General features: G+C 39.4%; 1 protein-coding gene across 5 annotated transcripts in view; it reads right to left on the bottom strand.

The window, feature by feature from the left end:
- Positions 1–7,560: 7,560 nt before the first annotated feature.
- The window catches only part of WASF1 (WASP family member 1), a 79,176-nt gene continuing 59,323 nt past the window's right edge, over positions 7,561–27,413 (bottom strand). For 4 of the 5 annotated variants that reach the window (XM_085217481.1, XM_085217482.1, XM_085217483.1 and 1 more), the window contains 7 exons: positions 22,552–22,686; positions 16,079–16,232; positions 15,299–15,416; positions 14,286–14,458; positions 11,997–12,176; positions 10,040–10,677; positions 7,561–8,470 (listed from right to left, as the gene is read on the bottom strand). In XM_085217481.1, the coding sequence (XP_085073607.1) occupies positions 8,313–8,470; positions 10,040–10,677; positions 11,997–12,176; positions 14,286–14,458; positions 15,299–15,416; positions 16,079–16,232; positions 22,552–22,686 (1,556 nt within the window). In that variant the 3' untranslated portion in view covers positions 7,561–8,312. The remainder of the gene's footprint in view (positions 8,471–10,039; positions 10,678–11,996; positions 12,177–14,285; positions 14,459–15,298; positions 15,417–16,078; positions 16,233–22,551; positions 22,687–27,413) is intronic. The other variant, XM_085217486.1, reaches the window with a different exon arrangement.

The raw sequence follows: 27,413 nt of genomic DNA, 5'->3' as shown, positions 1-27,413 counted from the left end.
CTACTGCTTGGGCTTGAGGGCTTGCTGGGAGACAGTGTGCGAGAGTATGGAATGAACAGACTTTCTCTTTTAGCTAAATCTGGGTTTGGAAACTGGCGGCAAACAGGAAAAATATCAGAAGTGATTTCATAGAAACAAAGGATTGTAGAATCAGAGTCATAGAATCATAGAATCACAGAATGGTTTGGCATGGAAGGGACCTGAAAGCCCACCCCGCCCCAGCCCCTGCTGTGGGCAGGGCTGCCCCCCACCAACTCAGCTGCCCAGGGCCCATCCAACCTGGCCTTGAGCAGCCCCAGGAATGGGGCACCCACAGCTTCTCTGGGCAGCTGTGCCAGTGCCTCACCACTCTCTCAGCAAAGCATTTTCTCCCAACATCTAACCTGAATCTCCCTAAATTTCCATGGAGGTACTCTTTATTCCAAACTGTCTATGACCAGTGGGAGGGTGACTGCTGCTGGGCTGAGCACTTTCCACCCACACAGTGTAAGTGGTTACTTGCTGGGCAGGGACTGATACTGGCAAAACTATAAGGAAGTGGAAGGCAATCTCCTGGAGAAGCTCAGGTCTTGTCACTGTACGTGCTCTATTCCAATCAGCATCACGTTGTAGAGGCTGCAAATTGAATCAGGAATTATGTGGATAAACAAATGGGGTCAAACTCTAGTCCATGTTATTAGGACACTCCCATTAACTTTAATCAATGGTAATTGTAATGTAATGGTGTCTGGCAGCAGAATTAAGGTGGGTGTGCATGTGTGTGTCCGCACAAGTCAGCATCTGTAACCTTAGAAGACCGGGTCTGTGGCTCTGAGAGAGGTCAGGATATGAGGGATTTTAAGAGATCATCTGAGTCTCTTTCTGCTCAGGTCATTTGGGAAACCTATGAGACCCAACAAAGAAGAATCCCCTCTGAGAGACTACAGAAATGCTTTGCTATGAGAAAACTGGAGTAAAAGAGAGAAGGTTGACCCCCTAAACTAGCAAACAACTCAACTGGCTTCTACAGGTGGTACATACAGAGCCAATAAGCAAATCAATATGTAATAATGCAGCAGGTAACAAGCTGATGAGTGAGAAGCTGAGTGTGTTCATATGAGATGGATCACATCAGGCAAAATCAATAGTTGCTTTTGTCAAAGTTATAAGTTTGGTGAAGACAAGTTGGCATTTATCTAAATTACAGCAACTTTGGACAAAGAGTCTTGCAGAAAATCTGCAGGGAGGCAATCTGTTCAGATGTTCATGCTACTGAGTTCAGATTAGACAAACAAAACCCAAATATTCCATTCTCTGGAGTCTCCAAGAAGTACTGTACAGGATGCATCTTAGTAAGTACAACGGACCAGATGCTGTCTAATAACTATGGAGCTGTGCAAGAAAGGAACTGCAAGACCTCCTTTACTTTATACTGCTGCACTAGTGCTTGGATTTCTTTAGCTTTACAGGCTTGCACTGCCTTTTATAACCTGTGTTTGCTAGAGTTCATAAATGTTCAGGCACTGAGGATAAGATATTCAAGCTCTTACAGGAGGAGCTGATTGCCCCACGCAGAAACTGCACTCATTCCTATCCTAAATATCTGTAGAGTGCAAGGCTCTGTGTGGTAGCAGAACGATTTCATTGAGACAAGTGCAATTTGGATTTGCCTTTCCACGTACATGTGAGCTCCATCCTATGGACAAAATGTGCAAAGCAACACAAGAACTGAAGGGAGAAAGGAAAGGTGGAAAGATGGAAGGCTCCTTCAGCACTAGGAGTGTGTGAGGGTGTTCATAGAGATACCTGTCCCTTGGGCAGATAAGCAGGGCATGGCAGCGAGGGGCCACAGAGAGGCTGTTTCTTCCTGTTCTGGCTTTTCCTTAAGGAGTAGGGGAAGGAGATTCTCACAGCATTTTCTTACTGTACTGCTAAGAATATTCTTGTTAGGAAGGCGTGTGACAGAGTAATGTATAACATTAATGTCCTAATCCATGGACAGCTGACAAAAGAACAAAACAAAACAAAAAACCCAGCAATTTAACCAACATAACCAGTCTGATTTATTGAAGCCAGTAAAAGGAGCACCTGTGCTCAAACAAGCTGAGGAAATCACAGGCACAGATGCCTCAATATCCGGTTGCTGATGAAGGTTCCTCTGTTTACCAGAAGCAATTTACGAATTGGGCATCGGGTATTGAATTTAATGGGAACCAGAGATGCCCTCAGTCCATGGCATGGGGCCGCATGGATCCTCCTATTGAGGAGACTGCCATGGCTGCAGTGCTCAGCACAGAACCCACACCCTGCTCAGCTCCAGGCCTGACCTGCCCTTACTTGGCCTGTGGGCAGGAGCCCATCAAGCAGTACCATGAGAGACTTTGTGAAATGAGGGATTTGTTTGGACATCTGCACTGATGGTGTCCAAACCTTTGCAAAGAGCAATGCCCCTCTGAGCCCACAGACCAGTGGCTCCTCAAGGCCGAGGCTCAGTGAGTTCTCAGCACAACTCCTGCCATCTGCCCACTGCTTCCTAAGGGGAGGGAAGTAACCACAGAGGTCCTGCTCCCCTCCTGCCCCACCTGTGCTTCAGAAGACAGACTCAGCAGCTACAGCCAGAGCCCAGGGCTTTGCTGAGCTGTTCTGTATGTTTTCCCAAAGGATTCTCAGGGGTTCAGCCCAAGCAAATCCTTCGCACAACTAAAATACTGAAGTTGTTGAAGCTGTATAAGGATGGTACCGACCTGTAAGGAGTGACACCTGTAACACCCTGCATTTCTCATGCAGTTTTCCCTCAAGTTAGAGCCCCTGCAGAACCTCCACCGCCATGCGGAGGAGCAGCCCGATGTGAACACAGCGATCCGCTTCTCTGCAAACCCCAACGCGCTCCAGTCTCTGCCCGCAACATCTGCAAACCTCTCAGCATTCACGATTTTTTCTTTTCAGACGGTACTTTTGGAAATATTGGGAAAGGCCACGGGAAAACACGGCAGGAAAGAGATGAGCTTCCCCGCCTGCGGGGCGCTGCTGCCCCCTCCCGGCCCGGCCCGAAGTGCGCTGCCGCGGGGTCAGCCCGGACCGAAAGGCCGCAAACACGCTGGAGGTTGCAGGGCTGCCGGGGGGGTGCTCCAGAAAACATAAAGATGGGTGGAGATGTTTAGGAAAGCTTGAGCGGCTAAGAAACCACATGCTCCGCTCTCTGTTTAAGGTAGTTTAGAGTTTGGGCTCCATCTTTTGAAGAGGACCCGCATGAACCGAAGTACAAAGTGCTGCACCTTGGTGGGGGCACAGACACAAGTAGAGATTGGGAACTCACTTAAGAGTAACCATGAGGACAAGGACTTGGGGCTGTGATGTGCAAGAAGCTGGACATGAGCTAGCAGTCTGCACTTGCAGCCTGGAAACCCAACTGCATCCTGAGCTGCATCACAAGAAGCGTGGCCAACAGGGAGAGGAACAGGATTGTCCCTCTCTGCTCTGCCTTTGTGAGGCCACATCCAGAGTATTGCATCCGGGTGAGGGGGCTCCTAGCAAAAGAAAGGCACAGAGCTGTTGGAGCAAGTCCAGAAGAGGGCCACAAAGATGGTTGAAGGGCTGAAACACCTCTCCTATGAAGAAAGGTTGACGAGTTGCGCTTAACTTGCAGGCCATTTTCCCCCCAGCACATGTGAGCTCTTTTGAGGTTTTTTGTTTCAAGAGCCCTTATATCTTATGCCAACTTCATTAGCTGGGTTTATGTGGTCACTAAACTGCTTGATAGAGTATTATTCTCACAGCAGGAAATCATTTCCTATTGTGGTGAAAATGAGTGTTTTCTACCTTTGTCAGCACAGAGAATTATCAGGGAAATAATAACCAGCTGAAGTGTTTTTTTGATTCACGGCAATTACTGATAATATGCAGATTACTTTATGGCTTTAATTTTTCAGTCTCCCACTGTTTGCTTGCTAAACCTGTGGGAAAAAACCAGCAGCAACAAAACCAATAATTTAAAACAACAAGGAGAGCATGCAGCATCCCATTGGAAAGTAAATGACAGGAGCAATTCATGAGCTGCATCCTGGGAAGTTTGGCCATACATAGCCATGACATTGGATGGCTGCCTGTGAGCACCCAGGGCAGCCTCAGCTGCAGCCCTCACCTGTGCTCACAGATGGTATTACTGGGGCTGCAGTGGTGGCTGGCCCCAGTAAAGAACCAATGAGCACAAGCAAAGGTAGGAAGAACCCCTTCAGTTTTACCTACCAATCGTGTTTTCAAACACCAGAATAATAGAACAGTTTGGGTTGGAAGGACCTTAAAGCCCATCCAGTTCCAACCCCCTGCCATGGGCAAGGTTGCCAAAACATAAAAGGAGATTCAGCCCAAGAGTCAGCATTAAGCTATATGAGCATGCAAATACCCTGACTCTATGCTACTCTTGTTGAGGGTAGGGGACTGGGCAGCTTGCTGAGTTATTTCAGGCTGGTTGGGAAGTGCAGAGCCAAGTAGAAGCAACATAGCTCTGAGTGAGGCACAGCAGAAGCAGTGTGGGGAGCCCAAAGGAACCACGTGTTGGTGTTGTCAATTTGTGATGAAGGAAATGGCTCTCAAAGGAGCAAAAGTCACTAAAAAGAAAGAAAAAAAAAAAAAAAGCAAACAACAAAACAAAGCAGTGAACAGGAATAATTTTGGAGGTTTGTTTTGTTTTTTTTTTGTTTGTTTGTTTGTTTTGTTTTGTTTTTTTTTTTTGTTTTTTTTAATAATAATACTTTCAGAGCTGTGTTAAAACCACTGGGCTTCAGCAGTAACAAAGTCTGTCTACTGAGAATGTGCAAGTGATTTGGTAAAAAGACCATGCTGTCCCTCTGCTTCAACTGCCATTGCAATGAGGGTGTGGACCATGGTGGAAGTACCCCAGATGGTAATACATTAAAGCAGCATGTGAAGACTCTTGTGTAAAGACATGGCAAAGGGCTGGAGGAGTTGACAGACACAGGTGGCACAGCCTGGTCTGAGCGATGGGCCAGCGGCTCCTTCTGCCTTGCATCCCCCTCCTTGTGCTTTCTATGAGTCCTCACACCATGGCAGCACCCTGTGCTTGCCAGGCTGGCAAAACTGAGCTGGACTCAGTATGGCAGGGAACACCAGCTGCAACACAGCTGGGGCTACAAGTACCTGGTGGTACTTGCCCACATCCCACAGCACGTGCCAAAGTTCAGCCCTGTGACAGAGTCAACAACACTGAGAGCTGGGCATAGCCCCCCTCTGCAGAATTCACAAAGGGATGGTTTTGCCAGCAACAGTTCAAAGAGTTTAAATCTGCCTCCTGTTTGTCTGGTTCCAATGTAACAGGAGATTACATAATCCCTTAATGGTACCCCGTATTTAAAGGCCGCTGTTCACAATACAATGCTAAAAAAGAATCAGAATTTCGCTTCCTTGTCATTTTGGTTTCTTCAGTACTTGTTCTCATCCACTCATCTATTTATTTTCAGTGTGTCCATGATAACCACTCCATTGTTACTTTACCATTTGATATAATACCTAAATGATCACTTCTGTAACTCCGTCTTCTGTTCCAGTTCTGTCCCCCAGTATCTTACACTGCTTCTGTGCTTTTATTTTGTTCTTTGCTTTCCCTCATTTATTTTTTTTTTCAAGAGAGATCATTTTTAACAATCAGCTTACAGCTCAAGAAAGGTGTGGAGTTTTACAAAGGTTGCTCTTCACTTGCACTGAACAGCACTACTGAGTATGGCAGACTTCGAGCCTTTGATTTTAACTAACTTCTGTAAATGTACGGAGGTAAACAACAGAACCTATAAACAGTTCGATACAGGAGACTTGATTTTGCAGCTTCCAAGACACAGCGATCAATAATCTATTACACAGCTAATCGTTGGCACAAGCAGCCCCCAAGCAGCATTCCACCAAATGAGAAGGGCAGACAGAACCTCCAGTAAGAGGGCCACAAATCATGACAACTACAGAGGTCTCGCTTTGAGTACATCTGTACATGCAAATATTCAAATCCAACAATCACCTCTCAGTCCTCGTGAATCATGCTATCGCTGTCAGGAGACCAGTTGCTATGGCAGAAAGCTGTAGCGATGGCAGAAGGCCAAGAATCCTGTCTTTGAATTCCTGCCTGAATTTAACTCCTGACTTTTCTCTGACAAGGCTCATTAACTTGTGATTCCGTCAGATGAAATGAGTGCTTTGTCTGCCCTGGGAACCAGTTGGGAAGAGGTACTATTAATCACCTGGACAGTGAAACAAGTCAATAGCAACCATTTATCAATCAAGACTTTTAATATATTCAAGCCAAGTATGTGATAACTGCAGTTATGTATATATTTTTTTCCCCACACTAGCCCCTCTGCTTTCTTGAGGCTATGCAACACGCCCAGCTCACAGATACCAGATGCAGCCAGCACACCTACAGGGCAGATGTGATGGCGCACTGAGACCATCAGCTTTGAGCAGTTCCAGCCAAGGCACCATGATGCTGCTCAGCTCAACAGACAGTGCAGGCTGCATCTAGAATATCTAAAAGGAAAACCCTGCAAATGTAACAAAGGCATTACCGTTGCAGTGGAAAAAATTTCAATTAGATAAAATTACAGCATAATCTCTGATGGTGACAGTGAAGCTGGAAGAGCTGCTGTATTACAGCCTACTTGTATTCCTCTGCACTTCTGGAGATTTGCTCGGTGCCACAAACAGGCTAATAAGCACATGCCTGCAAATTGCTCTGCATCCTACAGAACACAGAATGGTTCGAGTTGGAAGGGACCCTTAAGATCATTTAATTCCAGCTCTCTGCTAGAGGCAGGGACACCTCCCTCTAGACCAGGCTGCTCAAAGCCCCATCCAGCCTGGCCTTGAACGATTCCAGGGAAAGGGCATCCACAGCCTCACTGGACAACCTGTTCCAGTGTCACAGTAAAAAATTTCTTCCTGATATCTAATCTAAACCCACCCTCTTCACATCTCATATCTCACCTTCAGAAACCTTGTTCTAACTTTAAACATTGCTTTCCCACTACTCGGTAATTCCATTTTCCAGGAGTAAGCAAGGTAGAGCACTCTCTAGCTTCTCACGCTTTCATTATCAAAAGAGTTTTGACTTTATGTTCACACTTGAAAAAGTTATTCCAGAAAATGGAAACACAAAAGCCCTGTAACTATTCAACATATACAACATTCTCAGTACTAAGAAAATCACTTTGCAGTATCACCCATATTCTTAGCAATCTATCACTGACCGTGATTTTGACTGCTGTATCTCCACTTCTCAAAATACAATAATGGCAAAACTTTAAAAAAACAAACAAACAAACAAAAAATACTTAAACCATATAGGCCACAAGCCTCTCACTTTTTTTTTTTAAACTAATGGATCACATTAAATTTTCATCTTCTTGTATCACTTGATAATAAGAGCATATACGTTGTTTTTTTCTTTAACATAGGTCCTTCAATCAAGTGTAGAATACTTACTGCACCTTTCAAGGCCACAGATTGAATCTGTGATATCCAGGTATGTCTCAGATGTAGCAGTGAAAAGTAGGCTTCACTGAAAGAGCAACAACCAGGAACATTTAAAATGAACCATTTATTAAACCAAACTGTTATTTTAACAGTTACATAAGTTACACAGCATGTTTAAGTCAGAAGATTTCACGAGGAAAAAAAATTAAACTTGTATTATGCAGGCAAAAATAGTACCACACAATATGTACCTGGGAGGGAAGAAGGGAAAGGGAATCTCTAAACATTCAAATAAGGCCATAATTATTTAAAAACAACAATAAAACAATAATAAAACCCCAAAAGATCAATTTTCCTTTCAGTGTGTTCAGTGCTGCTAACTATATGTACTTCTATTGTACAGATGTAACTGAGGCAGTGATATCTCAATAGCTAGGTTTAATGTTTTTAAAACATTACAGAAGTGGAATAAGGCTCATTAGTACATACAGCTGCCCTCGGAATGTCAATCTCAGTTGCCTTCATTAACTTAAAATTCACAAAGTGCACAGTTAAGATATGCCAAAAAATTGAAACTGCTACTCTACCAACAGCTGCCCATGCTTAATACTTAGTGGTCTATTGGAACAAAGTATGTTCTTCCAAAGAAAGAGGTGTGTAAGAAAAGCCACTGTAAAACATTTAGTTTCAAAAGATGCACTAAGAATTGTTTGTAAACTGAAAAGTAGAAAAACATGGATTAATCATGTAAAGAAAAGAATACAAAAAACACTAGAAATGACCATCAAACTTTCAAAGAACAAGCACCACAATGGACATTAGCATTCGATTTTGTAGCGTACAGCAATGTATTAATTTTACTCTAACCAATCCACTTCATCAAACTCTGAATCATCTTCCGAATCACTGTACTCCACAGCAATGCGACGAGAAAGTATGGTAGCAACATCGTTCTCAATGCGCTCGTGTTTAGCTTCTTGTTCGCGTTGCTCTTCAACTTTACGCAGCTGAATACCTGAAGAACATCACATCACAGAATTGTTACTGCCCTGCTTCAACATTATACAAAGTATTTAGCTCACGAATCACTGAGTGCTTTGCCAGCAAAGCAAAGACTGAGGACACTGTCCTCCTCAGGAGGAAGTTCTCTGTCAGCTTTTAGAGAGGGGAATCTCAGAATTACTGCCACAGATAGGATCACAGTCCTACTATAACTGTTTTTCTGTTTCCCATTAGAGATACATCCATATTTTTTAGCACCATTCTAAGTGATTAAGCCATTTTACTATTCGTGTTTTTAACACTTTTTATACTCTCTCCTCATGGATTCAATTAAAAGTTAAAGCTATTTGGGTATCCTAGCAAGACAGAATTTCCTGTAACTCAGTTTTGAATGTGCAACAGCCTGTTTTAGAATAAAATATTACCTAAGTGTCAAATACAAAGCTGAAATAACATATACTGATAATATAAGAAAGCTAAATGCTGGTAACACAATTAGAAACAAGATAGAGATTGTGTATTTGGGGATTTATATTGATGACACCATAGACTGACCTAAATCCTGTACTTAATAGTCCCCCCCTCCACTGACAGGTGATAGCACATGTACTTGGGTGGAATTTAAGCTATGGTAATTGGTCCTTTCTTATGCAAGATTCGGTCAAAAGCTTTTCCAGGGATCAGCTAAATGTATCAGCAGGCCCTCCTTAGTTGATTGAGTACAACTACTGTTGTATTCAAAAACTGTTGGTACAGACATTACTACTTCATTCAAATGTTATCAATTCATGTGCATATAGATGCTTTAAAAATTACCTCAGATGAGTGTTACAGATTATCTACAGATATTAAGTACAATACAGATTCTGTACTGTGTTGTAGAACACAGGAAAAGTAGAAGAATGTAGTAAAAGGAACATTCAAGAAAGATCCACTATTCAAAGATACCACACAGTCCAACAGCAGCACTCAGAGTGCAGTAGGGATTTGTCAGATTGTAGATTCAACTCCTTCCCTTGGATGACCAGGAAATATTGCCCTGGGTCTCTGCCATTCACTTGCACTTTGTCAGCTGGGGATGTGCAAATGCTCTGTTCTACACCACTGTGTGGAGACATGATCAGACTACAATCTACACACCTTTAGCAGCGATTTCTGAATGCCATTTTAGATGTTACCATAATACATTGATAATATGTTCAATGAATGTTTTGATCTGCTCTGCTTTTACCTAGAAGTCTGTGAATATAAATGTTCTTGTCTTCTACACAATCTGCAGGCTATGAGAAATAGGTAGACAGAAATGAAGAGATAATCTCCAAAGATTATCTGTAAACACATGTACACTTCTTCCAATCTAACTTTAACAGAGAACCAGTTTTGCCATCCAAACTAGAGATCTGATAAGTGCAAACTGAAAAAAAAAAAAAATCTATTTGGCAGTCTCCACACTGAGAGAACAGAAAACAGTAACAGAGCTAAGATGCATTTCTCTAAACTAACTTCTTACATGTTAAATATTCCATCTTTTAAAGCCAATGAGGATTTATTAAGTCTCTGAGATATTCTTTTTGTTCCATACCTTTCCGTATTGCTTCCAGCAGCACACTTCTAGCATCACTGATTACAGGAAGAGTTGAAGGGTGGCGTTTGGGTTCAGGAGCAGGAATCACTTGTGATGGTGGAGATGGAGGCATGAGAGGAGCATGAGGGCCAGGGACAATGGTTGTGGGAGGAGGGTGAAGAACAGGAGTGGGATGAGAAAGGGCTGCAACTGTGACAGGAGAAGAGGGTCGAATGCCAGGAGGTGGCAAGGGAGGAGGTGGGGGTGGTGGAGGAAGTCCCTGTACTTCACCTTGAGGAGGAACTGGGTGGACTGGTACCGCTTCACACACTTGTGCAGCTCTAGTGACAGGCGGGGAGGGTTGTGCCAGGGGAGGGGCAATTGGAGGTGGAGCTGGATGTAAGACCCCAGGAGCTATCTGGAGAGGAGCTGGCGGAGGTGGCACGGCTGGAGCTTGCAGAGCAGCAGTGGGAGGTGGGGGAGGAGGTGGGACTGGGGGAGGCGGTGTGGAAGTCATCGCAGCTCGTAGTGATGAAGTGGACAAAGCAGATGGAAGAGGTGGTGGGGGAGGGGGAGGAGGAGTGGGGCTCACAAACACCGGTGGTCTGCCTGTCGCTGGTGACTGAGGACGGTTTTCTACCAATCCAGTAGTAGAACTGAAAGAACATGAAAGTTCTAAAGTTATTAGAGCTGCAGAGTGAAAAAAAATAGTAATAGAGTAATTTCTACAATTAAAGAATACTGAGCACTGGCCGTTAAAGAGTGTTATGTACTATGATGTACTATGATTTCAAGGTAACCTACGTTAATACATGTAAATTCTCAGTATGCAGCATGCATCAGTCTTCCAACAGACCTTTGCTCACATCCAACTATTAATCAAGTTTATACAAACTTGCATCTTTATCAGATGTTTCCTATGGCAAGTATTATTCTCTCCTCTCAACTCTGAGTAAATCAAAGTTATTTATCTGAAGTTATTTACCTGAAGGGAACTAGTGGTTGATTAACTGCTTTAACCAACAGAACCTAAACCAAACCAATTAACCCAAACCCTCCAGACACTAAAAGCAATGAGTAAAAGCGAAATACATATTTGAGGTCTGATGACAGAGTGGTGAGGCTTATATTAAAGATCATCAGTTTTATCTACAGAGGTGTATGTTTACATGCTAGCTATTCATTACAGTGCAATGAATATGTGAATCAAATGCAAATAGGAACAGTAAAATTACTTTCCTGAAAGACCACTGAGGATTTCTTCCAGCTGCTGTGGTAAAATTAATTTTAAAACTGTTGCCATTCTGCATATATTCTCCTGGGCAGTAAAAAGACGTTCTTCTTGAGAGATAAACATCTCATGGATGAAACAACTTAACTGTCCTCTATTCCAAACTGTACATACCCGACCCTAAATTAAGATTTTTGATATAAGAGTACCAGGGGTGTGAAAATATTTTAAGTATGTATCCAGTTCTGGAAAGGCAGAGAAATGAAAATTAAAATAACAGAGGGGAAAAAAAATCACTGTAATTTAGCACATGGAATGAATGTGTAGTTTTGTCAGCTAACCTTCTTACCACAGTACATTCTTCTTTCCATGCATGATGAAACACAGCTCAGTAGTACAAATGTCAGATTTCCGGATTTTCGAAACTCCAAAGCTGAATGCTGAGATTCCAACATCATTCAAATAAACATTTCCCAAACAGTTATCCTCAGAAGGTTACACAGCTAAAATACCAGTGGCTAGGTGGCGTCTGTTTCCAAAACTACACACTGTGAGACTTAGGTTTTAACTCTTCTCTCCAACTCCTGCGTGGCTCTGTGGCTGTGGAGATGTCAGGTTTCTGGACCGACACAGAATGTGTGTACTGCCTGGGTGGCAGGAAAGTAACACTAATAACTGTTAGTGGGGTAGTAGAAAACAAATTTCCCACCAGGACTGCATGTGACTTGACTGCTCTTTACGTACCTAACACAAGGAGGCACAGGTTTCACATCTCCTGCACCGTGCATTGGAGGTGGTGGTGGTGGTTCATGTGGTCGGACCAACACTCGCTCTTCAGCTCTGTTCAGAAGTTCAGACATCTGGCTATAGGGCAATGCAGAAAGAGAATACGATCCGTCCATATGGTCCACATATGCTTGAGATCTGTAGGAAAACAGTGAAAAATGATCCTTTATTAAATCTAAGTATTATTGCTCTCTGCTACTGTTTTATATTTCAGTTTTGTTTCTGAATTCCAAGATCTTCTCTTCACTTATGTTGTATATTAGATACTTAATGACTTTTTAATAATATATCCAATTTCCCATGCCACTGCTTCTAGGAGCTCAAAGGCTCAGTGCTTTTGACAGGTATATCAGACAATTTCTACGTTGTATGTCTGATTTTAGTGTTCATGAACCACAAAATTACTTTGATTTAGGTACACATACCAATACAACCAGGAATACGCATATAGCAGTATGATACACAACAGGCATTGTATTTATAATAGTTTCAGCTCCTCAAAACCATGATATGAGCAAACACATTCATTTATAGCAATCTTTCATAACGTCCATCAAGTGGTAGAATTTACAACTGAATAATTTAGTTGATCTTGTCAGAGGATCTTCATTCCAGTATTTTAATCCATATTCCAGCATTCTCCATGCTGGAGAACACACCACTTTAGATTCAGTATCTTATAGCTATATAATAGATACAAAGAAGATAAACTAAAGAAGATCTACTGTTGAGTAGTAACATCAAATACAGCTAAATGCAAATAAAAACAGCATAAAATAATTCAACTTGCAAATTTAGACACCCTTTAAGGGCGTGATCTGCTGGAAAATTTTAATTAATCACTCAACTAAAAATATTAATAGCTGTCATAATGTCTCAATGAAATATAGATGAAATGTGTTTGCAGAACACTGTCCAATGCTTACAGAAGTATTTCACCTTTACACGTACTGCTACCAGAGTAATATCCAAGACTATTAAATAATTAGAGGGCAAAACTCTTACTCTGTTATTCAAAAGCACTCTGTTCTTCTGTATCTGAACTACATCTTCTGCACATGCAGTGCTCTCAAGCACTACTGCATTATTCATAATTTCACTACTGTTACTGAGATAATCAAGGTCTTGGTGAGGGTCCTGGCTATAAAAGGAGTCCTGCAACAAGTGTGCCTAATATGGAATCCAGTACAACAAAAGAAAAGGACAGCAGGAAAGCAGATGCTCCTGCTAACTACTTAACAGAGTGGTTTACAGAGATGAGATACTATGAAGTTGTTCCCACAAAAACATTCTTTGCCATAGCTTAAGTAGTACCCTACTGGCTAAACTGAAATCATTTTTCCTTTATGAATTCAAACAGCTAGCTTTTCTACAAGTAGGTTTTTCCACTTCTCAGATACAGAACATTATCTTCAACAGATGCTGTAGTTATCCATTGCTGTTATTAAGTTTATTCAAAAGCCCTACTAAGTTAAACAAAATGCTTGGCCAGTGAAAGATGGAGGAGAATTAATTTATTTGTTCATTTTGTTGTATAGGGCAACAAACAATAAAAAATATAAAAAAACAAAAACAAAAACAAAAAAACACAGTCCAAAGCAAACCAAATCACACTAAAACCACACCTCCAAAACTGCTGACATTACTTGGCAGCCCTCTTACTTATCATAATTTTCTCAGCTGATAAAATAGAATCGGTTTTGCACAAGCATCACAAATGGAAACATAGAGGAATACTATGTAAAATGCTGCGTTTAGCCACCTGCAAATATGTGCTGTGAAATGAAAATTCAACAGGTTGGATTTTGTAATAGATCATAACCAAAAGCATCAATCAAATCTTGGATTTGCTCGTGAGTAAAGAGAAGCTCAGTGATCTCATTCGAGTTCCAAATGGACATTTGTTCACATTATACCCACCATATAATCTTGGCAGTGTCTGCTGTAAGAAAAATCAAGAGCCTGGAATAATAGGGATTTTTGTAGGTCAAGACTGGAATGTACTGACTATATTTCCTTCGAGTCACAGACAGATGACTGCAATAGCAAGATAATAATAACTCTTGTAAAGATACACTGACTGAGAATTTTAAAACTGACTTTTGATAGAACTAAGTCAATAATTTTCAGTGTATTTCAAGAAAAGCAGTAGCATCTCATCATCTACCACTTCTCAAGCACATTTGCTGTATAGTACAAGTATCTATACTTAATAACAGATAAAAAAAAATAAAAAGAAAAAGAAACCTGGATTCAAAATGTGAGGCTGGGCCATTAGCAACTTCAATGTGCTTATGTAAGAGGTTAGCATCATCTTCTGCGAGCTCTGGGCCTTGGGCTAGCTTCTGCCACTCCCTCCGTCTGTCATGAGGTGCCCTTGGCACTTTTTCTGGTTCATGAGGGCGATCTAGATTTTTCTGCTGTAGGAGAGTTGTGCAAACAGAAGTGACAATTAAGACAAAGTTTTTCAACTAGTTGCATTTATACATCATGCATAAAACAATGAAAAACAATTCAAGAGCAAGAAGAAATAACAAAAATTAAATTTCGGTCAATACAAATGTATAAACCAAAAAGCATTGTGAAAGGCAGAAGCTTCATTCTAATGTATAAGTTACTCATAAGACACAGGAAAATAATTGCCTAGGTAGATTTTTATACTGCTTGAAATGAAATGCTGAATCAGTTATACTTATTGTCTTTATGCATGAAATATATAGAATCATAAAGAAACAAAAAAAGCAGCACTAGCTTTTCAAAACTGTTTATTTAAGAAAATCTATACAAATGCTCAATTCCTACTAATTTCTGCCCCGTTTAGAGTAAATATATGCATAAGGATTTCATTTGGGCTTTGTTGCAGTTGGTGGATGTTTTTTTTTTTTTCATCTGTGAGACTGTCAGGGCTTTGTACTATAAAAAAAGTGATCTAGCAAAATTCTTTATTTCTTTTTTCCTCTTTCTTGATTCACTATAGAAGACTTATAGGTTCTTACAGATTCTGGCAAACCTGCTTTTAGTTACTTTAAGGCAATATGAAACCTCTAGGCACATTCATACTATTAGTAGGTATTTCTTTGTTAAGTCAATGGAATTTGAATGAACACAAGTAGTTTCAGTTGAATGAAGATGACCATAATTACTTCTGTAAAGTTTGGATTGTTATTAATACCATAACCAAAATTCACCATATAAGCAAGTAAACCACTTCCAGGAAAAAATAATAAAAACAACCAACTACACAAAGCTAACGTACATACCTTCTGCTTCCTCTTCTCTTTTCTTTTGTCCTCAGTATCCTGTAACATTTTTTCCTTCCAGAGGTCAAAGAAGTATGAAGGATTGGTATAAAACTTCAAACCTTCTTTTCCATCATCCCTGAAATACAATGACCCAAACAGGATATAATGTTTGTTTGACAACAGACATTAAGGCAAAAAATAAAGGCATATTCAAGAATATGTACTATTTCATGCCTGGAAATATTTTGCCACAGATGAACATTCAGAAGTCAAAAACTGATCTCATATGACATCACTCTTTATCATCTTTCCTTGTATCAAGGTTCAGATTTTAGAGAAGTGACTTTAACACAAGTTTAAGATAAAATGAGTATCCTTAATAAGAGAATTCTCAGTCCAACAACTCAAAAGTAAATCAGAGTGGCTAGCGTTGCAACTATTGATTCAAACTGACTTGGATGCAGCAAAGAATATTCATCTCCACTGAAGACATTTCTTCCTATGTATTCTACCACTTGTTTTCATCTGTTCTGATTCAAGAGCATTACACAGCTTAATATATACAGATAATCAAAAACACTTTTTCTTATCATTGTTAGGTTAAAGTAAAATTTGAGTAAACTAGAGTAAGTAATACTTTAAATGTCTTCTGCTATCTGTACTCCTCAAGCAGCTTCCCTGCTTTCCAGTGCAGCTCTTCCAACGCTACTCAACATGAGAGTGATGACTGAATATAGAATCTCTACTACATATAACTAGCTAGAAATTGGTTTTGATTATTTTTTTATTTTAACTAACCTGTAAGGGGTGAGAATGTTAAGAGGAGGAGGCTGTTCACAAATGTCATAAGTTTCTTGCAAAGGAATAGGCAGAGTTTTGCGGTCAAACAGCTGCTGATCTTGAGTTGTCGAACTGCGGAAAGCTTTCCTCATGGTAATGTCCTGCAATGACACTGAAAGGGGATACGGCCATGTAAAAAGAGAGAAAAAAGCTGAATACAGTTTATTTGGTTTAATCTGGAATTGCTTAATGCTAGTTAGAACATCAATATTAAGCGTTACTACTAATACTGCACACCCAGTACAAATGCATGTTCAACAAACAAATTCATCTGCTAATAGTAAGACAACAAGATGTTGTCAGATTACATGAAAAACATGTTTGAAATGTTCCAGCATATCACACTTGATTTAGTTTTGCAGGAAACTTCTGCTTACCTGGACAGATCATCAGAACCCTCTCTCTGTCTCTCCAAGGTAGTTCAACAAATTGCTTTCTGTAGTTATAAAGTAATTCTGTAGCTTGAAAGGACATTCACCCACTCCACAATATTTTGGGTGCTTATCTTGAGGTATAGATTTTACTTTTATCTGTCATTAGGATTTCCCTTCCTTGCATGTAGGTAGCAGTTCTTAAGAAGGCCCACTGAGATGCCAAACTGGCAAATCACTTAAGCTCATTGTACTGTTATCGGAGAGTTTTAATGAGAGGTGATACTGTGTTCCAACACATCAAAGCAGTCAAGTGTTGGCTTTTATCAGACTAAATAGTAAAGATAAGGTTCCTCTGTTTAATTCAGGTGAGTCACTTGAGTTTTTAAGCACTTATCAATTATCATTATGCAAGATTCAAAGGAAAAATTAACACTAGGTGAATTCAATAGATTAAGCAGTGATTTGAAACACACTGACTTACTGTTGTTAAAGCCTCTACATCTTTTTCTATTTGACAATCATTAAAATTTAGATAAAAAATAATGGGAAAGTGACTGTGACTAGTGAAACTCGCACCTTCCATTTCTGGAACAGTGTACCTTCCCAGTCCATGTTACCCTTCCTCCCTGATGGTCAATTACTATACTTGTGAAGCCCTTGGCGTCTCTCAAAATGGATTTTGCAGCCTGTGTCAAACCTTCACTAAATAAATCAGCAGCTTTGTTCATCCATTCAGATATTATTAAAAAAAAACCCAAAATTTTATACATTCACACAAACACACTTATGCTGACCGTAGTGCCTGCTTACTCAAGATGAGAGAATGCCTTCCCTATCTCACTGCTTTAGAGAAAATCATGAAGGCCTTTGGCAACTATTTTCTAAGATCACACTGGTTTAAGCTGAAAGCTGCTTTTACTCTTTCCTGTAACACATAGAAGTATATGTACATATACACAGACAGAGATGGGGGTTCTACTCTATGATCAAAAAAGGGGCAGGATTTTTTCCAGCAGGCTTACAATTCCTGACATGTTCTTTCTTCTTACCTAAGCATATTGGCAGCATTCTTTGTGAGCCTAAAGATAGGTTTTATTTGATTTTCAGTTTGCTGTTTGAGGTTCATTGCAGTTGGCAAGGTTGTATGTGCTGGAACAGTTTGCTCCTGTTTATCCTTAGATTCCATTTCATTACTGTATTTTTTTATTGTTTTAATATCTTTAATTAGCTGCTCAGAAGCCTTTTTACATGCATGAAAGAAGTACTATAATGTATGGATGTCAGCTAGCAGGCTCTGTTTCTTCAGGTATTTTTATACTCATAAATAACAATATATATTTTGTACCTGTCATGAAGTACGCACTGTTATTTGCTGCCAAAAGTTCACAGTTAAAATAAAAGACTGAGGTTTGCCTAATCTAAAATGCCATTTTTAGATTCTTTTATACTTCAGCTGCTTCTCCTTTAGGTTGTTAGTCTTACAAATTTCACCAAATGTACGTGTTCAGAGTTGCCTGACAATTCCACAGGTCTTTAACCGCCTTTTACTGGAAGGTTATGTCAGTTAAAAAAGATAAATTGCTGTATTTCTCTTAGAACCTGCGTATGTTCTGAAAGTAATAAAAAAATAACATTGCAATAAAGACAGTTGTTCTAATATTAAAATGCACATGAGGTATGCAGCACCATATTCCTGAGATGTATATTATCCTATAAACTATTCACACTCCCTGCTTAATCTCAAGCGAGAAAATACAGTTGGTCAAATTCATAATCTGCATTTTGTTGTTTTAATTTCCAATTTTTGTAAACATGTACAAGGGAACATCGCACCTGAGGATAATCAATCCCTACCTAGTGCGTACAGTTTACTTTCTCTCTAAAACCAGACTAACGTGCAAAGGTCTTCAGAGAAAACTGAATTTCAAATGACCAAAAGCATTCCCTGCATTGATATTCAATGAAAGGTATTCAATGCCATCATTCAACACAATTGAATATATTATTACATTATGAAGGAAATGCAAGGACACAGAACACAAAATACTGAGAATTATGACACTGATATAACTAGCCTAATATAACTACCCTACAGAAAAAGCGACTGGCTAAATTGCATCTTGCAAACACAGCATATAACCCCAGGCTGTGTACAGTTTGGCTTACAAAGCCATTCATGTAGCATGCCAGCTGGCTAAGGAACAGCAGCAACATGCATGTGGCTTCCCACTGGGGTGAGAAAAACACAGAAACATTGCTGGTCATATGGCCACTTAGCTTTGGTCGAGTGACAAATTAGCACAACAAGAGAGCAAACAAATTGCACATATGAATTCAGGTAAGGGAAGACACGAGATGCTGAAGAAAGAATTGGAAGTGATTTAGGGATTTCACTTGATGCCAATAAAATTAAACCTCTAGTTGCATAACATCTAATTAGCACCATTAGTCTTTGTATGGCCCGTGATCTTAAATTTCATATACCTACGTTTTTCAAAAAGTCAGTGTGTTACACCACTTGTGTTTACTGCCATGTACAAAAAAAACAACAAAGAACAGCATCTAGGTGGCCTTAAAAGTTGAGATGCTCATGCTTTAGTTAAACACTTCCCAGGTTTCTCTCTCATTCTGACCAGTCACCACAGATCTAATACTTGCTAAACACAGAGACTGCTTCTCCAGAACAGATCGTGCTCACTTTTGGGTTTACCCCCAACATGAGCAATGCCAATATTTTCTAATATTCTTAAAAACAGTAGCAGATTAAGTCATCTTTGGATAGGGAGTTTATGTAGCTTAACTATTACAAATAAATAAAGAGAAGACAAATACTACAGCGATCATTTTAAGAGGACTCAGAAGTTGCTTTAAATGCAGCACACAGCACTAGGAAGCCCAGGGCAGCACGTGAGAGAACACAATCAGCCAGCTGCATCAAGCAGTGAATCTGCTCATGGGTCTCAACAAAACCCTTACATTATTTAACAAATGACATTCTGTCCAGATCCCTCTTTCTATACAAAAAACCCCCCCACAAATTATGCAAAATCATGGCTTTGACACTGAGCTATTGAGCTTTGGACACACTAATTTAAAATTGATTTACTTACAAAATAACACACAAAATGAATTGAGGGCTAAGAGAACTGGGAAGAAAAAAAAAAAAAAAACAGAAGAAAAAGAAAGCAGCTGGAACTCAACCATCAGAGGGACACGTGCTCAAATCCAACATTCAGTTGCACAGCGAAGTTCCAGGGAAAGGAAGCAACTGTGCAGTGTTATTTAACAGTCCTTTTCTTTATCTGACTTTGCTCAAAATTATGAATCAATTTACAGTACTATTATTCTTCACATTAACACATTACATGAATGTAACGTCTTGGATGAATTTCATGTGTTCCATGTATAGAAATACAATAGGAGTTTAGAACAATTCACCAAATTCCTCTTCAGCAGGCTGGAGATTCTAAATGAGCTGCCTCTTTAAATGGGATTTACTGTATCCTTTGCTCTGAATCTCACAGTGGGCTGATTACACTGATCTGGAAGTTAACCTAGTCTCCAATTTCTGTAAGTCCATACAGACCACACTTATTTCACTGCTTTTCTGTGACAGGGTTGTGTGCAAAGAGCCAGTTTCTTCAGGATACAATTCTAATCTTACTTTCATTTGATTTTATTCTTTGACAGAGATATTAAAATAACTGAAAACAATGAGAGAACACACAGACTATTTAAAACATGCAGAGCTTTTTTTCTTCTTCGACTCTATCAGAAACACCTGTCAAGTATCTGCACTTTTTTCAGTGAATCTGACTTGGGCTGGTCTTGTTCATGCTGCTTAGCTTTAAATGAATCTTCTTATTTTCCTCTTGTGTAATAGCACTGGGCCCAAAGGAACCCATTACATCTTCTATTACTGCCTGCTGGCAAAGAACTATCAAATGAGACTCATTTTGTAAGTATAGCCCATTTTAACATGCTGTTAGCTGAACAGAAATACTGAAAATTGCTTAATTCTTGCATAGAGAGTAAGGAAAATGCGAGATAAATCTTTAAAAAGATCTCCCAAGATCTTTAAGCATTACTTTTCTCCAGTTATTTCAGCACAGACCAGGACTTACACAAGATCATTTGTGATAAACTTGTAAATTTCAAGCTCAAAAGAGGACACTGAAAGTGAAAAGGTTTCCCGATCCCTGGTTTTTGAGAAAATACACTGTTTTCTACTCATCTCCTTTACCCTCTGGTTACTCATCCAGGGTTACTCATCTGGTTACTCATCCAGGGCAGACATTTGTGAATAAGGAACACTGGGTATGGCTCAAGGACTTCTTAGGTTAATAAAGGCAGTCATTTAATAGCTCCTGACGCTGAGGACTGCATGTGTTCTTCTGATGCATGAGCCATCACTCCTCTCTTATAGAATAAGAGACAAATCCAGGGTATCAGATTCAAGTCACATTTATTCACTCTGGACTGGATCAAGTAGACTTCTCTGTAGCCCTGTTTTCTTTAATTGCAATGTCTGTCCTTTTTCTTACATATACACTTTAATAAATACATCCTACAATATATGCAGTACTGTGAAAAGTTATTACCTAGTACATCAGGGATATAGTCTTTAAAAATATTTCTGGCGATTCTCTAGCATCAAATTGGTATGAATATTTAGTAATGAAACCTACAACCAAACTTGTCAAAGGCCACTTACTGGAAAGTACAAATTTCCATCTTGCTGTCCTGTGACATCCTTAAGACATTTTAACTGTATGATCTCCAAATTTTCGAGGAATGTGAATGGTTGCCATACCAGACCAGTTACATCAATGTAAATCCCACTCTGATTATAACAGTAACTAGGTTGTCCAGGGTAAACGTGGAAGTGAAATTAACAATCTGGTGTGTTATAGCCATTAGAAGATTACAATTGTTATAATTGCTGACAATCTATTACTGTACACAAAAAGGATTTTTGCCATTATCCAATCATAGTAAATATGGCATTTTATTGGAAAAACAAGTGTGTATGATTAATGCTCAGCTGTCAAGAGACTTGGAAAATCCCATTTATGTAAGAATTCCCCTAGGCAAGTCATGGTTTTGTGGAAAATCTGCTACTAGCTGTTAACAGCTGTCTTTTGAAACCTGCTCTAAAATAAATGTCACGCAAAGTACAGAATCTAAATTTCCTTAATTTGATTTTTGTTAATACTGAAATTTCAACATAGGTAAAAGAATACAGCCAAAGACCACGTTACTGGTCTGACATTTCATTTTTCTTGAATTACACACCACTATCATTCCTAGACGTTCAGAACTGAAACAGCTTTCTACACTTTATAACTGGATCCCACAATCCATCTGAAGTTATTTTTCATGACCAGATGATGCTCTATTTTCTACATCTTAACCACGTAATCTAGCATATCCTAAAAACTGGGGTTACAGGATCTTTCATTATTTCACCTGTATCCAAGAGCTATCCAGGAAGGCAGAAAAGTTTCATATTTGCGTATTAGCTAATCAACGTTCTTATGGTCATCACAAAGCTCACATACTATTTAAATCCAATAAAATTTCTATTTTGTAAGCACAAGCCACATCCTATTGAGTGTCAGAAGTAACCTGTCTTCTCAGAGCCACCAATCTCTACATTACTTAAAGCTATTTAGGAAGAATTCAAGGGAATAATTCATCCATTGTAAATGGAGCTAGAGAAGTATAACTTCACACACAATCTAAGATGCTATCAAGTTAAATGCAAAAGCCTACCTGGACAAACCATTACATACCATGGCAATCATTAGGAAGGTTAAAAATATAAAATGAAGGTGTACTCCCAGGAATTCCCATAATGTAATACTATATAAGTAATACTATTAATATGAATCACAATAGTACTAAAGTTTCAAATGAACCTCACTGTCATATTTTGCTCTGTTCTTATAACTGTAATTTAAACAATTATTATTTCCATTTTGGAAATAATCACCATCCATATTGGTGATGTTTGAGTGACAAAATAAAGAGTCTTTAATACAGGTCTTAACTTACATTCCTCTTCCTTTGGATCAAGTTGTGTAACACTGACAGATAGGCGATCTACACGTTCTTGTAAGGAGTTGACTCTAAATGAGAAACTGTGCGCTTCATTGAAAAGTTCGCCAAATATATCTTCAGCATATTTACCTAAAACAGGAAAGGAAAAAAACAGATAAGCAAGCATACCCAACAAAATGAACTTGCCTTTAGAAAGATTTCTGATAACTACTGAATAAGTAAATTCAAGGTGCGTGATTATTAGTTGCAAGTCTGTACTTACTAAGCTAGTTCAGAATGCTTCAAAAATGTAAATAAAAGTTAAATACTAATTTCTAATTTATTTATGATAAATGAAATTATTTAATACATTACAAGAGAGACATTCAGCTGACTGAATGTCAAATTGACTGAACTATGCAGATATCCAAGGAACTAGACCAATTAGTTTCTCGGATTTGTATAAAAGGCTGACTTACAGCATCTAAAGCTGCTTCTGTATAAGCATTAACTGAACTTTCCATGTGAAATCAATCTCAACACTTCTTAAAGCACAGCTCCCACTCCCGTGGTTCAAAAGACCTTTCAAAAATGAAACATCAGATGTCTACATCTAAGTTTATTAGAAACAATGTATTAAAAAAATGCACATTAAAATAATACATTATACTTTAAAGGTCAAAATTCTAGTAACTGACTAATTTACACTGAAGTAAAAGAAGAATTTCTTTCATTCAGCTCAATGGACACGTTTAGTCCGGCAGACAAGGAGATTCAGATCTGAGAAAAGGCTCAGTAATGTTTTCTCTTGTACAGATGGAGTGCTTCGCAGAGTGCTTCTAATGCTCCCTGGCTTGAGGAAAATATTTTAATGAAATCTTTGCCTTCACTGCACAGTAAATCTAGATGAATAAATAAAAATGAGGACACAAAAACACTAAGAGGAAAGTTAAATCGCCACAGGTGGTGTGCCAACTATTTAAGGATACCACATGGATGGCATGTGGTCAGCACAAGGCTAGCACATATCATTTATTAATACTTAGGTAATAGGAGAAAAAAAGCACAACTATAAATACAACAGATTATAAAAGGGGGATTTATAAGAAACATATGAAAATTAACCCAAGGAGCAAATATCAAGCTACTAGTAAATATTCCTTCAATTATATGAAGAGTAAGAAAGCCTGAAAAGGAATCTGTAGAGTCCACTGCTGACGAAGATATACAAGGAACACTCAAAGAAGACAAGATCACTGCAAGCAAACTGAATAAACATCTTCCACTAGTGGGGAAAGGAACTAGAGAGATCCTCATACCAAAACTCTTCTTTGTGGGAGACCTGTCAAAGCAACTGCAGTGGCTATATACAAATTAACAAAATAAATTAACAAAACAAAGAGTACAAAATCAGTAACAATTTGTAAATCTCCATAATACACACTGGAAGGTGGCATGCACAATATTAAGTTTCAAATTTTTGTCATGGAGTATCTTGAGGACTTAAGGCCTGTAAGCCTGACATTCAGGCAAATTAGTACAAATTATTATAAAAACTGAATTGTAGCCACCTGGATGACTTGTTAGAGAAGAGTCAACACCGCTTTTCTAAAGGGAAACCTCAGCAGGTTTACAAGCATGAGGATGGAGTGCAATGACCTAGATTAGTTCCAAGAGTTAGAAAGTCCCTAAGCAGAGTTTTTCAGAAAAACTGAGCCAGAACATAAAAAGTAAGAGCCACAGCAAGGATAAGTAATTCCTGAAATGGTATAGAACAGAGGGTGGAAATAAACTGGTCTTCACAGGTAAGAAAGGGGAGGTTTCATTGCCTTCTGTACTGGGATCTAAGCTATTTTAGATACTCATAAATGACCTGAATCAGGAGAGATTAAAGCTTTCCAACAGCTCTAACTTATGGAAAAGAAACACACCGATCATCAGCAAATGCATAGAAGCCCCAGCTGGTTGAAGAGGTTTCCAAACTGGAAGCAGTTGGAGGCTGAGAGAATAGTAGAAAATGGGGAACATGACCAGTGAGGATAAGGAAAAGGCTGAAGTTTTCAATGCCTTCTTTACATCTGCCTTTAAAATTCAGACCAGTTATCCTTAGGGTACTCTACCCCCTCACCTGGAAGTCTGGGATGGGAAGCAGAATGAACCACCCTCGATTCAGGTGGAAAAAATTAAGAGACTTACTACTACTCTACCTGGACTGTCACAAGTCCAAAGATTCAAATGCAATCCACCTAAGAGCGCTGAGGGAACAGGCAGAGGTGACTGCCAAACCACCTTCCACCATCTATCTGCATTCCTGATCAACTAGAGAGGTCCCAGAGGATTAGAGGCCTGCCAATGTGACTCCCATCTACAAGGGTCATAAGAAGGATCCAGAGAACTACAGGTCCGTCAGTGTGATCTCTGTGCCAGGAAAGGTTACGGAGCAGATAACCCTAAGTGATATCACAAAGCATGTGTGGGACAACTGGAGGACCAGGCCCAGTCAGCATGAGTTCACGAAAGTCAGGTCCTGCTTTATCAATCTGATCTTCTTCTAGAAGAAGACCTACCTGGAGGATGAGGGAAAAGCTACTGACACAGTCATCTAGATTTCAGCAAAGCCTTTGACACTGCCTTCAACAGTATTCTTCTGGAGAAGCTGGCAGCCCACAGCTTGGGCAGGTACACTCTGCTGGGTACAGGACTGGATTGAGGGCTGGTGGTGAACGGAGTTAAACACAGCTTGTGACTGGTCAGGAGTGGTGCCCCAATGTGGTTGGTACTGGGGCCTGTTCAGTATCTTTGTTGATGACCTGGATGAGGGTACTGAGTGCATCCTCAGTAAGTTTGAAGATGACTTCAAGTTGGCTGGAAGTGTCAACCTGCCAGGGGGTAGGAAGGTCCTTCAGAGGGATCTGGACTGGCTGGATCACTGGGCTGAGGCCAGAGGGATGAAGTTCTAGACCAAGTGCCAGGTCCTGCACTTTGGCCACGATAATCCCAAGCAACGCTATGGGCTTGAGGCAGAGTGACTGGAAGACTGTGACAGAAGAAATGGACCTGGAAGTGGTAGTCAACACTCAGATGAACATGAGCCAGCAGCGTGCCCAGATAGCGAAGAAGGCCAATGGTATACTGGCTTATATTAGAAACAGTATTGCCAGCAAGAGTAGGGAAGTGATCGTCTCTCTGTACTCTCAGCACTGGCGAGGTCACACCTCGAGCACTGTGTTCAGTTTTGGGCCCCTCATTGCAACGAAGACACTGAGGCCCTGGAGCATGTTCAGAAAAGGACAACTAAGCAGTGAGAGTTCTGCACAACAACTCGTATGAGGAGCAGCTGAGGGAAACAGGATTGTTTAGTCTGGAGAAAAGGAGACTCAGGGAGACCTTATAGCCCAAGTTCCCCATTGTCCCTGTCGGGGATATTAAGATTGGATGTTAGGGAAAATTTCTTCACAATTTTCTTAAAATTTCTTCTTCTTCCAGCAGTCCGGCGCTGGAACGAGCTGCCTGGGATGTGGTTGAGTCACCATCCCTGGGGGTGTTCAAGAAACTTTCAGATGATGTACTGAGGGACATGGATTAGTGGGAATATTGGTGGTAGGTGGATAGTTGGACTGGATGATCTCGGAGGTCTTTTCCAACTTTGGCGATTCTATGAAAAAAGCATCACACATTCTTATCTCGTTCTTATAATTCTGCTCCTTACTGTTACTAGCCACAGTAAGGAGCAGATCAAAGGCACAGCCATTCTGGGAACCATATTTCTTTAAGTTCTAAACCACATTAAAAGAAATGGAAGGTTAATAATAAAGTCTGTTTAGCTAGCAACTCACTTAACACAAGACTTTCTTATATATGTCTTGAAACTCTGAAAAGCTTATGTCCTTTAACCTGTATCTAAAGCAAGAGAAATTACTTAAAAAATGAGCAGGACTACTAAATTTTTAATATAAATTTACTATAAGCAGTTTTAATCTATTCCTGATAATATATTCAGATATACGCAATTATTCAATTTAATTAGACAACTCATATAATATTCAGAGACATACACATTAAAATCAAGTATTAAATTTCATGTATGAAATAAAAAGCAAATTGCAAGCTCTAAAATTCATTGACTTACTTTTTACAGATGTATTTTAAGGCTAGTTTATCTGTATCATTTCATCCGGCTTACAATTCATCTCTCATTAATGAGCTCCAAATTCCAAATAATATGTCTCAAAATATATAATGTTGCACACAAATATAAACATATTGCACAGAATAATTGCCTATGCTTATGAACATTAATCCTCAAATGGGAAATACATTAAAAGCAACCTGTCACATTTGAAGTGGTATGCAACCATAATGTCTCTACCTACATTTCTGTTGCCACTTTTTTTTTTTAAGCTTGAAGCATATGGAACTAAATGTTCTAAGCAAAACAATGTTTGCTTCTAGAGAAATGCATAACTTCCTTTATGTATGTATACAACACTTTTAATACAATATTTCTTTTACTGTTCTTTTTTGTGTACTCCATTTGAATGTATGTTCAATTTCAAATGGCTTAAAAAAGATATGATTACAAGTGATAACAATGACAAAACATGACAAAAACCCACAAAAAAAAAAATACAGTTTCAAACCCAACAGTAGGATATCCAGTATTTAACAACAACAACAAAAAAAGCTGCTCAAATTCCACTTAACTTATAGATGATAGGTTAGAATAGCAAGAAATTAAAACTAATTCAATTTCATAAAATTAGTACTACCAAAGTATTGTTAACAGAGCAGAACACTTACATCATTATGGGACTGTTTGCTCAAAAGCACTACTCATGTTTCATGCAGTATAATAAAGAGAATGACAGATGACTATG

Source organism: Meleagris gallopavo, chromosome 2 (assembly GCF_905368555.1).
Source record: "Meleagris gallopavo chromosome 2, MGAL_WU_HG_1.1, whole genome shotgun sequence".
Classification (NCBI taxonomy): Eukaryota; Metazoa; Chordata; class Aves; order Galliformes; family Phasianidae; genus Meleagris; species Meleagris gallopavo.
The sequence above is the reverse complement of the archived record's forward strand: the minus strand, read 5'-3'. Positions and strand labels throughout refer to the sequence as shown.